Source organism: Sapajus apella, unplaced genomic scaffold (genome assembly GCF_009761245.1).
Source record: "Sapajus apella isolate SASKATOON/1434 unplaced genomic scaffold, GSC_monkey_1.0 scaffold138, whole genome shotgun sequence".
Lineage (NCBI taxonomy): Eukaryota > Metazoa > Chordata > Mammalia > Primates > Cebidae > Sapajus > Sapajus apella.
In genome coordinates, this window is record NW_022437078.1 from 29077 (window position 1) to 41148 (window position 12072).

Sequence of the window (12072 nt, forward strand, 5' to 3'; positions counted from 1 at the left end):
AAAAAAAAAAAAAAAAAAAAAAAAAAAAAAAAAACGCAAGTCAATAAATGTGATATACCACATAAGTAGAAATTAAAAACAAAAATTATATGATCATCTCAATAGGTGCAGAAAAAGCATTCAAGAAAATGCAACATCCCTTCATGATTAAAACTCTCAAAAAAATCAGCATACAAGGGGGACATATACCTTAATGTAATAAAAGCCATCTATGACAAACCCACAGGCAACATAATACTGAATGGGGAGAAGTTGAAAGCATTCCGTCTGAGAAATGGAAGACAAGGATGCCCACTTCACCACTCCTCTTCAACTCAGTGCTGAAAGTCCTAGCTAGAGCAATCAGACAAGAGTAAGTAGTAAAGGGCATCCAAATCAGTAAACAGGAAGTCAAAATGTTGCTGTTTGCTGGTAATATGACTGCTTACCTAGAAAATCCTAAAGTCTCCTCCAGAAAGCTCCTAGAACTGATAAAAGAGTTCAGCAATGTTTCCACATACAAAATTAATGTACACAAATCAGTAGCTCTTCTATACACCAACAGTGAACAAGCAGAGAATCAAATCAAGAACTCAACTCCATTTACAATAGCTGCAAAAATAAAAATAAAATACTTAGCAATATACCCAACCAAGAACGTGAAACACCTCTGCAAGGAAAACTACTAAACACTGCTGAAAGAAATCATAGATGATACAAATAAATGAAAACACATCCCATGCTCATCGATGGTATAATCAACATTGTGAAAATTATCATACTGCCCAAAACAGTCTACAAATTCAACATTATTCCTATCAAATACCACCACCATTCTTCATAGAACTAGAAAAAAAAAATCCTAAAACTCATATGGAACCAAAAAAAAAGCCCACACAGCCAAAGAAAGACTAAGCAAAAAGAACAAATCTGGAGGCATCACATTACTTGATTTCAAACTCTACTATAAGGCCATAGTCACCAAAACAACATGGTACTGGTATAAAAATAGGCACATAGACCAACAGAACATAATAGAGAACCCAGAAATAAACCCAAATACTTAAAGCCAACTGATTTTCGACAAAGCAAACAAAAACATTAAACGAATGGTGCTAAGATAATTGGCTAGTCATGTGTAGGAGAATGAAACTAGAACCTCATCTCTCGCCTTAATACAAAAATCAACTCAAGATGGACCAAGGACTTAAATCTAAGACCTAAAACTATAAAAATTCTAGACAACAACATTGGAAAAACCCTTCTAGACATCGGCTTAGGCAAGGATTTCCTGACCAAGCACCCAAAAGCAAATGCAATAAAAACAAAGATAAATAGCAGCGACTTAATTAAACTAAAAAGCTTTTGCATGGCCAAAGGGTCAACAGAGTAAACAGACAACCCACAGGTGGGAGAAAATCTTCACAATCTATACATCTGACAAACGACTAATATCCAGAATATACCATGAACTCAAATCAGTAAGAAAAAAACAAACGAATCAAAAGTAAGCTAAAGACATGAATAGACAATTATCAAAATAAGACACACAAATGGCCAATAAACATATGAAAAATTGCTCAGCATCACTAATAATCAGGGAAATCCAAATAAAAACCACAATGCGATACTACCTGACTCCTGCAAGAATGGCCATAATAAAAAAATAATAGATGTTGGCGTGGATGCAGTGCACAAGAAACACTTCTACACTGCTGGGGGGAATGTAAACTAGTACAACCACTATGGAAAACAGTGTGGAGATTCCTTAAAAAAACTAAAAGTAGAATTACCATGTGATCCAGCAATCCCACTAATGGGTATCTACCCAGAGGAAAAGAAGTCATGGTATGAAAAAGATACTTGCACATGCATGTTTATAGCAGCACAATTCACAATTACAAAAATGTGAAACTAACTCAAATGCCCATCAATCAACAAGTGGATAGAAACTGTGATACAGATACACACACACACACACACACACACACACACACACACACACACAAAATGGAATACTAATCAGCCATAAAAAGGAATAACAGCATTTGCAGTGACCTGGATGAGACTGGAGGCTATTATACTAAGTAACTCAGGAATGGATAACCAAACATCATCTGTTCTCATTCATAAGTAGGAGTTAAGCTATGAGGATGCAAAGGCATAAGAATTACACAATGGGCTTTGGTGGCTCAGGGGGAAAAGATGGGAAGGGGGTGCAGGATAGAAGACCACAAATTGGGTGCAGTGTATACTGCTTGGGTGATAGGTGCACCAAATTCTAACAAATCACCACTAAAGAACTTACTCATAGACTGGGCGCGGTGGCTCAAGCCTGTAATCCCAGCACTTTGGGAGGCCGAGGCGGGTGGATCACGAGGTCAAGAGATCGAGACCACCCTGGTCAACATGGTGAAACCCCGTCTCTACTAAAAATACAAAAAATTAGCTGGGCATGGTGGTGCGTGCCTGTAATCCCAGCTACTCAGGAGGCTGAGGCAGGAGAATTGCCTGAACCCAGGAGGCAGAGGATGCGGTGAGCCGAGATTGCGCCATTGCACTCCAGCCTGGGTAACATGAGTGAAACTCCGTCTCAAAAAAAAAAAAAAAGAACTTACTCATGTAACCAAACACCACCTGTTCCCCGATAACCTATGAAAGTAAAAAAACTTTGAAAAAAATAAAAACAAAAAAAGACAAAGAGCACTAGTAAAGGTAACTATGTAATTATAAATGATACAAATGTATATTTCTTCTCCTTAACTGATTTTAAAAGAAAAAGAAAAAAAAATGTCCCTGTTTGTAGAGAATCCACATACTTCACTTTATGTTTTCTGTCACAAGAAAGACTCTTAAGACCCTCACTCAGAGCTCTTGGCTCTTAATGGACAACTCGAATAAAACTAGTTATCTGGTTTCTCACCCACAGATTAGAAATAGAAAAACAAATGAGATTCAGAGGATATCAGAAGCCAGCTCACCAACAGTGAAGTAAAAGATGAACAGATAAATAAACAGAAAGAAATAAAGATGTACAATTCTAAAAAGCAATCAGAGACATTTTTAAAAGCATTGCAGTTTAGGTAATTTAATCTAGTAATTCTCAAACATGTTGGTCTCAGGACCTCATCGTACTCTTAAAACTTTTTGAGAACGTCAAATAGCTTTTTTAGTGTAAGTTTTATATATATATATATGCATATATATATATACACACACATATATATATACACACATATATGTATATATGTACATTATATATACACATATGTGTGTATATATATACGCATGTGTGTATATATATATACACACACACATATACATATACAAATTTATATATAAAACCAAGTGTTTATTAATTCATTAAAAATAGTAAACTGACACTACTTATTAACATAAATAACATACTTTTTATTTTTAAAAACTATATTTTTCAAAAACAAAAAATGTAAGTGAGAATAGTGCCACCATTTAACATTATGGTTGAATCTCTTTAATGTCTGGCTTAACAGGTGATAGCTAAATTCTCTTATCTATTTTTATATTCAGTCTGTTATGTTGCTTTGTTTAAGTATATGAAGAAAAATCCAACTTTACAAAGATACATAGTTGGAAAGGGAAGAAGTATTTCAATAGCCTCTTCAGATAATTATTAATATACTTTAATACCATACCAAAACTCAACAAGTGGTCATTTCTTAAAAATTAGTTGTAATGAACCATATTGCAATATACCTGAAACCATATCATAAAATTTTGTACACTAAATTAAAATCTATTAGTTCTTTTACCCATGGTGATCTGACACTTAGAAAACAGTTCTCTGAGTTATGCAGATTTTCCAAATGTCGTCACAGTTCTCTCTAAAATATCAAAAAGTGATCATGTTTGTCAAAACATATTTGTTAAAACACAGATCATATTTGTTAAAACATGATCACCACCAACTTCATCAGCAGAGTCTGTAAGCACGGGAAAGCTGTCAAGCTCACCACAGTAGCAAATGCATTTTATAAAGTTTTAACCTTCATTTAAATTTTTGTCATGAGTCACAAATAAGTTGGTTAATTTCCTTAAAGAAAAGGCTCTCTTCATTAATTTTCAGGAAAATGTGTGCCAAATATCCTATTCTGAATAGTCTATGTGACTGTTATCCTTTCAAGCAAAAATAGTATTCCATGAAAAAGGCATGTAGTTCAGCTCACAACTCAAATAATATAAGTGCTTTTCCTGAGACAACCATCATACTTCAGTAGGCATCACACAGAATATTTGAAAGATGTGTACTTAAAGGTCAAGATTTAATAAAATTAATAATTTTTACTGTTTCATCAAGGACAAGATTAAATAAAAGTGGCACTTTTCTGAGAAATGCAGTTATTAAAATATAGTGTAAGAGTTTTCCAAACAAAAAAAGACAAACTATCACCCACATTTTAGATAATTGCCATCCTGCATGCCTCAATTCAAGACAAAGTCAGGAGTTACAAGAGTCAAAGAGACAGAAGTAAAGTACCTAGGAATATAAAAGCTCATATGAATGATCAGTCAAACTGAGGCTAGAATCTCACGAGAGCAGCTATCTAACTGAAAAACAGGCAAAGAAGTGAGTTGCAATATTAGACTTTGAGAAGCCACAAGGAGTTTGGTTGGAAGGAGGTAGGGAGACATGGGCATAAGGCCAACTGCCCCCATCAATGCCTAGTCAGGTGCAAGACTGCAGAGAATTTTACACAGATTATTTGCATAAAAAAATCTCACTGAAGAGCCAAGATCATGCCACTGCACCTGAGCCTGGGCGACAGAGCAAGACTCTGTCTCAAAAAAAAAAAAAAAAAACCTCAGTAAAAAAGTAAAATCAAGCCAGTGTAACCTGACAGCAAGTAATTTATTTCAAGAGCAATGCACTGCATACAAACACACTGCATCCTCTCCACTTAGATACTAAATTTTCATATTACCTTTTATCTCTTCTTCCTCTTCTTCACAAAATTCTGCTAGAGAAAATGCTTCTTTGAGTTGCTCTAATTCAAGTTTTAGAGTCTCTAATTCTTCTCCACTTAGAGAATTAAGGATAGACTTCACCTGGATAGATATAAGAATAAAGTGTTGTAGGAGTATGAAAGAAAAGAAAAACATTCACAAATAGGGAAGAGACTAGACGTAGATCAAATTGAAGTCAAAATTATGAGCTCACCAGCCAGCACAAGAGGCTGGTTATGACATGCAGGTAGGGATAATCTGTACTTCTAAAAGTAATACCAGCCAGAAATGCCTGGAAATTATTAGTGCTTAACAACAGCTTAGAAATCACAGAAAAATGAGATACTCTTGAATCAATTAAAAGCTAACAGGTAACGATACACAAATTTGCAGCTCAAGTCAACAGATTTCTTGCCAGCCTAAGCCAAAGAAACTTAAAAAAAAAAAAAAAAAAAAAAGGAAAAATAACAAATGTCCTATTATGACCTGTTAATCTGTCTTTTTTGTTTAAATTTACAGAACTAATACTTGACTAATTCTATTTCTAGCAATTAGCTCAATCAAACTTTAGTTTTTCAATTTATTTTGTAGTAGTATTTCCAGGGCATCTCAAGTCTCTATTGAAAATACATTTCATCTTCCAAATGTACAAAGAGAAAAAAAACTGTGAAGCATTCTTTTACTTGAAGGCTTTTTCCAGTTGAGATTTTGGCTTGGAATTACCTTTATTTCACTTTCTCGGGAAAGCATCTCCAGAGCTTCCAGATGTGAAAGGCCTTGAAATTCATCAAAGAGTAGCCCATAATGAGTTTTCTTGTCTGTTTCCACGGTAACCTTATTGGAGGTCCGTATCTCTTCTTTCTCCTTCGCCTCTCGTAAAACCTAAAAAGAGTTAGAGGCATTACACTGTAACAAATAATGACAGCTCAAGGGTCAGTTTTGAGAATTGAAGGAAGCAAAACTGAGACAGGTTACAGTACAAAGGATTGCCCTTTCATTCTTGGCATTACAATTCAAATCTGGTAGGCTCAGGAGCTGCAGAAAGAAAAATGATCACAAATAATTTGAGACAGTTTCGCTCTGTCACCCAGACTGGAGTACAGTGGCACGATCTCTGCTCACTGCAACCTCTGCCTCCCGGGTTCAAGCTATTCTCCTGTTTCAGCCTCCAGAATAGCTGGGATTATAGGTATACGCCATGCCACCATGCCCAGTTAATTTTTGTATTTTCAGAAGAGATGGGGTTTCGTTGTGTTGGTCAGGTTGATCTCAAACTCCTGACCTCAAGTGATCTGCCTGCCTCAGCCTCCCAAAGGGCTGGGATAAAAGACATGAGCCACCAGATGACCACATAATTTGATCCTAGACAGTGTAAATAACACCCAAGGAACCAAGTGTTTTGCTGAAAATGACTTAAACATTAATCTAGTTTAAAAAAAAAAAAAAAAAACCTGACAGGGTTTAGCATTTTGCACTGCACTGATGAGAGGCTCCTGCAGAAAGGAAAGAGGAGGACCAAAGAGCTGGGTATTTTTGTAAGCATTAGAGCTCTCAATCACCCCTCCCTGACCCCCAAAAAAATGCCTTAATAAAAAAATTATTGAAAATTCTTCCAAAGACAACACAAGGTCCCAAGTAAACAAAGGCAAAAATACAGATCAAAACAGAAACAGAAAGTAAACAGGTAAAGATAATCAGTACCTGAGATAGTGTAGCATTTCGGGTCATCAGACCCTTGGTTCTTTTAAATCCAGGATCTCCTTCTGCTATCACATCCATTGTCTTTTTTCCAATGAATTCTAAGGCATCCAAACCCCCACTGATAACGCTCTTTCCCTAGAAAACACATGCAACCTCATTACAACAATATTGAGAACACAAATCTGCATATTTTTATTATATAAAAATAGTGGCTAACAATATGAAGCATTGGTAAGAATGTAAGGCAAATAAAACAATCATACACTGCTTGTGGGAATGTAAATAGGTATAACCACATTGGAAAACTGTCTGTCAATATCTACTACAGGTGCATGGCCCAGCAATTTCACTCATGGTTACATCCTAACAGAAATAAGTACAGAGGTTCATCAGAGGACATGTACAAAAATGTTAACAGCTCTGTCTGTAATAGCTACAAACTGAAAACTACCCCAATGCTCACCAACTGTGGAATGAACAAATAAAATGTGACAAAGCTTCACAATGAAATATAACAAAGAAAATTGAATCTACCACACAAACTGCACCATAAATTATATAAACACAATGTTGTCTGAAAGAAGCTAGATTATTATATATCTAATTCCACTTATATAAAGCTGAAATGCAGGCAAAATTAACCTATGATGGCAGAAGTCAGGATTATGGTTCTCATGGTGCAGGAGAATGGAAGAGAGGAAGGCACAGAAAACGGGGAGAGGACACAAGATGGTGGGGGGATCTGACGTACGGTAACACTGTTTCTTAGTCTGGGTATTTCACACTGAAAATTCAAACAACACTTATTATTTCATTCTTCTGCATGTATATTTCAATAAAAAGTTAAAATAAAAACTAGCTATTTATCCTTATGTAGGAAAGACTTTTAGCTTCCTAGATAATCCTTTACAAATGTTTTTAATCACAGTTTTGCAAATATCTGTCACAAAGATCACATTTCCCCTTTGTCTAAAAAATGCAATTATGAGAAAAATATTTTTGTAAAGCAGACATTTTCTAGGGCCTCCAAATTAAGAATTCCTTATCCATAAAATGTCTATTGGCTCTCTGTAACTCCTATTCCCTTATTTATTGCTACTCCTTTATTTCCTACTTTCTTCTTTATTGTTTTCATGAAAGTTTTCAAGTAGCATTCACTCCACTCATAAGATCAAAGTGACTGATCTTCAGTGGCTTGAACCCCTTTAAAAGTAATCAGTCTACATGACCATCCAAAGAAAAGAGACAGGAAGATATGCAAACCCTTTACTATAATGGAATGGAACAGGCCACCTTGCACTTTCTTACTTACTGTGCTCTGAACAGCAGTAGAGATGGTCGAGAATACACCAAATGGCCCGGCCACTGGGGAGGAGTTTTCATTCTCTTTGGCATTTGTCTCTCCTACAAGAGGAAGGAGATGTGTAAACATGAAGGAGAGGTCCCTTAACTCTTTTGCTTTATTAGCATCTATGTGAAATTTTTAAAACTAGACCCTGTTTCCTACACACAAGTTCTTAGCCCTTTTTATCTTTTTAAACCATTTGCTTATTCTAAAATAAAAGCTGATAGACAGTTTTCATTTTTATTTCATTTCAAAAATAAAATCCAGTTTTGTAAACAAACTGCTGATATATACAACAGACTATATGCTGTATGATTCCAATTATATATTCTTCTGGACAAAGTCAAACTATAAGGTCAGAAAACAGATCAGTAATTGCTAAGAACTGAGAGTAAGTGGAACAGAGTGACTACAAAAGGGAATGAGAGAACTCTTTTGGGATAATAAAAACATTCTATGTCCCAATTATCAATACAGATATAGAAAACATTCTATATATCTGTACTGATAATTCTATATAGAATGTTTTCTATATCTGTATAATCACAGTGTACTATGATTACACAGTATAAACAGAAGTATATATATATTGGTCAAAACATGTAAAACTGTACACCTAAAAAGAATAAATTTTACTGTGTGTAAATTATAACTCAATAAACCTGATTTTTAAAAATCCAGTCTATTTTATAAAAATCAAACAGACATATGAAAATGGGTATGTTTCAAAAAAATAATCTATTAACTTTAAAAATCTCACACAAGAAAAGAACCATTATACCAAATAATTTAAGTATTATCAAATACTCTGTTATAGAGAGGACTTCCACTTCCAGCCATGGTATTAGATAAGCTCTTCTGTTACAACAACTGAAAAACTGGACAATATATAAGAAGCAACTGTCTTCAGACATAGGACAATAAGCAGTACAAGGATTTGGTTCACACAAGAAATAAATAAATAAATAAATCTTACAATTGGCTTGGCTTTCTATATAGAGGAGCTTTCCAGGCCACGACAGATGGAAGAGAAACCCAAGTGGGGCATGGCAATCAGTATGAGTGGAAGAAATAGAGACTGGAATCTGGGAATGCTAATGCAATTGGAATTTGCAGATCAAAAACCACAGAGAAGGAAGCCACATGGCTAAAGAGATATGAATTTGCATAGGCATGCCCAAAGACACGTTTAGGTATTTTTGCTTAAATACTACACTGCTCTGGCACTGGGAGACTCCATAAATCTGTACAAAGAACTACCACAGAGCTGTAAGCTAAACAATCCCCAGAGCTCATGCTAGGCTGAGAGACATTTGACTTCCAGCCCACCAAAACAGAGACATTATTAAACACCTGGGAATTAAGGTGGAGACTTCAGAAGAGTCAAGCCTTAGCAGTAGAGATAAATAGTACTTAGAGTAAAAGCTACTCTAGACTCACCCTAAACAAGCTTTTAAAAAAATGCCGTGGCCAGGCATGGCAGCTCGCTCATGCCTGTAATCCCAGCACTTTAAAAGGAAGCCAAGGCCGGGCACGGTGGCTCACGCCTGTAATCCAAGCACGTTGGAGGCCAAGGCGGGCAGATCACCTGAGGTCGGGAATTCAAGACCAGACTACCAACATGATGAAACCCCGTCAGAAAGAAAGAAAGAGAAACAGGAAGGGAGGGAGGGAAGGAAGGAAGGAGGGAGGGAGGAAGGAAGGAAGCCAGCCAGCCAGCCAAGGCAGGAGGATCACTGAGGTCAGCAGTTAGAGACTCGACTAGGCCAACACGGCAATACCTTACCTCTACTAAAAATACAAAAATTAGCCAGATGTGATGCATGCTTGTAATCCCAGCTACTTGAGAGGCTGAGGAAGGAGAACAGCTTGAACCCAGGAGGCAGAGGTTGCAGTGAGCTGAGATTGTACCTCTGCACTCCAGACTGGGTGACAGAGTGAGACTCCATCTCAAAAAAAAAAAAAAAAAACTTAAAAGCATCAATTTAAGTTGCAGATACCTTAACCGCCTGCCAACAGAAGGAAACCAGAAGACAGCACCATTTAAAGGAAGACAAAAAAAATCCCTAACAGATGATCAATAATTTCCATCAGTGGCCTATGCTTATCTAAAAGTTCTCAAAAGACACATGTTGACTACAAGATACATCCTTGGCAGAGGAATTAACCCCCTTCCTCAGGAACTTTAGTAGATACCAGGGGCTTAGTATCAAAAGGCAGTCCACTGCAATTCTGGAAAGTTCTCCCTGTTAAACTCTTTTATTAAACTAAAACTTAATTCCATATAACTTGTACTGAGTGGTACCAGTTATTAATTCTCTCCCCATAAACAATAAACCTAAATCACCTTCTCCATGCTAAGTCTTCCAAGTTATGAAAAGGACCAGTATATTCTCTTAATTTCCCTTCTCCAGATTACCAGATTCAATATCCATAATTCCTTCAACTTTCTAAGACTTTAATTCTAGACATTTCACTACTGTGAAAGAAAATAAAATGTCAGGACCCCAAATTTTCTATGCCAAAGGGAAAAGTTAACCTGAAAGCTAAGTTACACAAAAAACTGCCTTTCCTTTTGTTCCTAAGCAGAAAGGCCACACATAAGGCCAGATGCTTCCACAGGTAGCTACTCTACATTTACTTTATCTTATGTAAACTGCCAATTTGCTGAGCATAAGACAGATACATAATTGACTCTACCTCTGCTCTTTCCTTTTACACGTAAAATGTGGATTCAGTGAATACTGATCAAAGATTCAAAAGAAGGCAACCACTTGCCCCTTTTATCTACCCTTCCATTTTTTTTCTTCCTTTCCCCTAAATATTGAAGTCCTCAGACCCTCTTTAAAAATAGTATGAAAGGCAGATTGCTTCTGTGGTTTGTGTTCCTTTTTACCAGGTGCGTCCTCAACCTTAGCAAAATAAACCCCTAACTTGATTGAGACCTGTCTCGGATACTTTTTGATTTACATTATCTAGCCCACTTTAGGATTCACCCAGTTTTTCAACTCCCTTCTTAAAACATGGCTCTCTATGGTAGACATCTTTCAATGCCATGAAGATGCTGCTGTTTAGATATTCAAAGTCACTTCTAACCCCCTTTTTTCTTGCCTGCTAAATGCATATCCTGATCTTGAGGTTTCCCATAATGCCCAAGATTCACTCTCTCAGCACCTCTTGCTGCTACATCAAGAACATGAGATCCTGTTCTAGGCAATGGCATTCGAGAAGAAACATGCTTGAGACCGTTGGAAAACATTTCCCCTCTTTAAAGAAAGAGGGATGCATGAGGAGAAATGACACTTCCCATCTACTTCATTCCCGACTTTGAGCATGGTTGTTTTAGAACACTATACTTGGAGTTGCATTATTATCGGACAACCATAAAGAAAGTATAAAGAAATCAACAAAGAATACTGTAGAGAAGCCAGCCCAGAACATTGATATCATAGAGCCACTAAACTAACTCTGGAACAGCCTACTTCTAGAGTCCTTGAGAAAAATACATTTTCTTTCATTTACATATTCTGTTACTTGCAGCTAAAATAGTTTAACTGATGCAGGCATCACTAAGAATGGTGCCTCCAATTCACATACATAGTCCTTTGCAGCCATGTTTATACAATGTGCCTTGTCTCCTGGCCATAACTGATCCATGGACATATGACCCAAGTTTAGACCAATCTAATTCTTTCACCTAGGAATTCAGAAGTGGAAATAACTGAGGCCAGGATTCAATATAAAGCTGGAGCTGAGGAAAATAAGCAGCAAAAATCAGTCAGCTTCAAGAAAAAAACTGAGACAGGCCAGCAAAAAGAAACAAGAGTGAGAGACAATAAAGCCCATGAGAGATGAAGAATGCAAACCACGCCTTAAAAAGATTCCTATTTTCTGGTCCCAGGCCCTTTTGATTTCTGGTTATAATTCCAGCTTTCATGGTTTGAGAGTAGGTTTCCTGTCTGATTAAGGCAAGCCTCTAGAATTAAACTTAGTCTTCATAAAAATCCAAACACAAGAATACACCCCCAAAGCAATACATTAAAATATGTTTCTTGTTTCACAAC

The 12072-nt window shown here is 36.4% G+C and overlaps 1 protein-coding gene across 3 annotated transcripts in view; it reads right to left on the minus strand.

Moving 5' to 3' along the window:
* The window catches only part of FAM114A2 (family with sequence similarity 114 member A2), a 45604-nt gene that overhangs the window by 27678 nt on the left and 5854 nt on the right, over positions 1 to 12072 (minus strand). For all 3 annotated transcript variants that reach the window (XM_032263781.1, XM_032263783.1, XM_032263782.1), the window contains exons 5-8: positions 7976 to 8067; positions 6664 to 6798; positions 5686 to 5844; positions 4941 to 5064 (exon numbers count right to left, since the gene is read on the minus strand). In XM_032263781.1, coding sequence (XP_032119672.1) covers positions 4941 to 5064; positions 5686 to 5844; positions 6664 to 6798; positions 7976 to 8067 — 510 coding nt within the window. The remainder of the gene's footprint in view (positions 1 to 4940; positions 5065 to 5685; positions 5845 to 6663; positions 6799 to 7975; positions 8068 to 12072) is intronic.